The sequence below is a fragment of the Austrofundulus limnaeus genome, unplaced genomic scaffold (genome assembly GCF_001266775.1).
Source record: "Austrofundulus limnaeus strain Quisiro unplaced genomic scaffold, Austrofundulus_limnaeus-1.0 Scaffold155, whole genome shotgun sequence".
In the NCBI taxonomy this organism is placed as follows: domain Eukaryota; kingdom Metazoa; phylum Chordata; class Actinopteri; order Cyprinodontiformes; family Rivulidae; genus Austrofundulus; species Austrofundulus limnaeus.
Window position 1 is genome coordinate 1,021,258 of NW_013952557.1, and position 2,956 is coordinate 1,024,213.

Below are 2,956 nucleotides of genomic sequence, written 5' to 3' on the forward strand. Positions count from 1 at the left end.
GTCTAAATATAGCGAGAAAGTCGCTAAATCGGCATTGCTGTGTTCCACAACCCGCCACCTCTCATGTCAGCGAGCAAGCACGTCGGGTCAATTACGTCACACATTAGAGAGGTCAAATTATCGTACATTATGGGATTTTTGGGATTATTGATCGTACATCGTACAGAGGGCAAAATTATGGTACAAATACGATAATTATCGTGTGTGTACGATAATTTTCCTCAAAATACGATAATTTTGAGCTGCTGATACGATAATTCAACATTTCCCACCTGGCAACACTGATCTGACCCACCCTTCCTCATAATCAGGCAACACCTGACTGCTGCTGCTCTCCTGCAGCCGATGGAGAGTAGTCAGGTAAAGTGTCGTCTGAGCTCTGAGTGACGGACAGTTTCCAGGTCTCAGGAGGCAACAGGTAAATCTAAACACAGAGATGTGACACAGGTAAATACTGTATAACTCTGATAAAGGACACTCAGAGCAGTTGTGAGTATGACCTTCTGAACAGCCTTTAATACCCACAGAAGCTTCTCAGGACAATCAGCTGCAGCTGTGCTCAATCAACACTGCTAGGCCAATCAGGAAACATCTCCTTAGGAGGAAAACAGGAAAACACACAAAACACAAACTCCAACCATTTAACTTTTAGCAAGTGTCTTGCTTCTTTAGCTTGTAGCTATCCTTTTGCTATTTTTAGCTAACATTTTGTTACTTTTATCTAACATTTTGCTATTTTTACCTACCATTTTATTAATAGTAAACCCTTTGCTGGTTTTAGGGTTTAGTTATTATTAATATTTAGTAAGCTTTTTAGTTTTATTAGCTTCTAGAATGCATGTTGGTAAGCTACACCCAATTTTGCTAGCATTTTCTTTTCTTTTAGCTAGCATGTGTTAGTTTTAATTTTTATTGCTCGTATTATGCTTCTTAAAAACTCGTTTTTATATTTGTTAAGCAGATTTCAGTGAAGTCATCCAGCACTCAGCACTCACATCGAGCTTTCGCTGACGTTTTCTCGAGTTAACCTTTGCTGTACTCTGTAGTTTCTGTAATCAAACATGAACTTCTTTCCTCTTCACTCTGACATCCACAGCAGTTGTCTGTCTGCTGACTCATGAACCAGACTCAGAAACCAGGTTTAAACACACAGAAAATGGCTCAGGTCCAGTGAGTGGCACAAGCAGAGGACGAGTGAAATCTCTGAACATGTTGTGTGATTCAGTGCTGCTGCCTCAAGGCATGAACAACTAAGTGAACTCTATTCATTCATAAAAGCGAGTGAAGCGTTAACTTAAGGGGGCTTGTGTACTGTTTGTTAAAATCACTATCAAATAATAAAATTCTGTGCTACAACATTAAATAACAGAACGATAGTTTTTGCAGCATCAAATTGAATAGTTTTGCTACATGAAGCCTTGGATTTATTACTGTAAATGATGGTTAAGATAAAGAAGAAGAGGCTAGGGTTGGTCATACTCTGTACTCTGAGGTCTGAATCATAAATATGACCCTAATGTTTCTCCTACTCACTTTTTCCCTTGATCTCTTAATTATTGATGTATTTCAGGCGCAGCAGGGACTGCATTACTAACAAACTGCAGTGTTTGTGCTCAGCTCTGCGTACGTGAGAATCATTTGTTTGTGCATAAAAACACACCTGCTTCTGTTTTATTAGATGTGAGGGAAACAGTTTGAAAAAACAGGTTTCATGAGTGACGAGGTGGAATCAAAAATTTCAGAAGGCAGCAAAATAAAGAGAGAAATAAAAAAAAAGAAAAAAGAAGTTGGGGCGTAATTGTATTATTAATGTGGAGAGCACGTTGGATAACTGTACACTCAGCTTCTTTTCCCAGGGTTGTTGCTGTGCTGCTGCAGCGCTGCCTCAGAGGAAAACATTGTTCAAGTTAAAAATGAGGAAAACGGCGTTGACGCTTTGAGCAAAACCTAGAAGAAAAGTGGGCAAGAATTCCACTTTTATCGTGCTGCAGCTACACCTCAGACAGAAATATTTAGTTTACCCTTTGGGCCAAAGCTTGGAACAAAAAATGGTTGAAAGTTGCTTTTTTTTCTTCTTCACTTTTTAAAATAAGAAAAGGGAGAAACGTTCAGAAGTTGTCTAATATAATGAATGATTATATATCTGGTTGTGGCTGTTGCTTTTGCTGTTGACCGCTTTTATTATAATCCACCTAAGGATGGGATTAGAAATGTATATACAAGCGCAGAGGTACTCATCTTGTTCAGCTAATATTCTGTCTTTTTCCTTTGATTTACCTCCTTTTTGGCTTCATTTACTCTACCTTCTCATGTCCCCATCTCTATGCCTTCCACCTTTCAGGTGTCTGTCTCGTCCTGGGCTGCATGATCTACCCTGACGGCTGGGACAGCGACGAGGTCCGAAAAATGTGCGGCGAGCAAACGGACAAATACAGCCTGGGCGCCTGCTCAGTGCGCTGGGCTTACATCTTGGCCATCATGGGCATCCTGGACGCCCTCATCCTGTCCTTCTTGGCCTTTGTTCTGGGGAACCGACAGGATGGGCTAATGACAGAGGAGCTGCTGGCTGAAAGCAAGGGTGAGGATGGGCTAACTGATCTGATAACGTGGCATTTTGTTCGTCTCTTATGGCAATCTCTGAGCCAGTTTTAGAGCGATTCCAAGAAAATAAGGCAATGAATGGACAAAGCCAACTATTTAAAGGTCAAGGATATGAGGATAAAATACTAAGTTCATTTAAAGTTAAAGAAGAAAAACAAAAAGAGGCAACACTGACTGCAGAGCAGGAAGTCCTACTGTAGCCACACCCACATGCAACAGTGATTGAAGTAACACTTATCTATCTATCTATCTATCTATAGTGGGTAAAATAAGTATTGAACACGTCACCATTTTTCTCAGTAAATATATTACTAGAGGTGCTAATGACATGAAATTTTCACCAGATGTCGGTAAC

General features: G+C 40.2%; 1 protein-coding gene across 1 annotated transcript in view; it reads left to right on the forward strand.

Moving 5' to 3' along the window:
- Positions 1-2,859, forward strand: part of LOC106523399 (lipoma HMGIC fusion partner-like 3 protein) — a gene marked incomplete at its 5' end in the record, with an annotated part of 30,280 nt that extends 27,421 nt beyond the window's left edge. Inside the window, 1 exon segment of the mRNA XM_014016799.1 lies at positions 2,342-2,859. Coding sequence (XP_013872253.1) covers positions 2,342-2,652 — 311 coding nt within the window. The 3' untranslated portion in view covers positions 2,653-2,859.
- Positions 2,860-2,956: the final 97 nt, after the last annotated feature.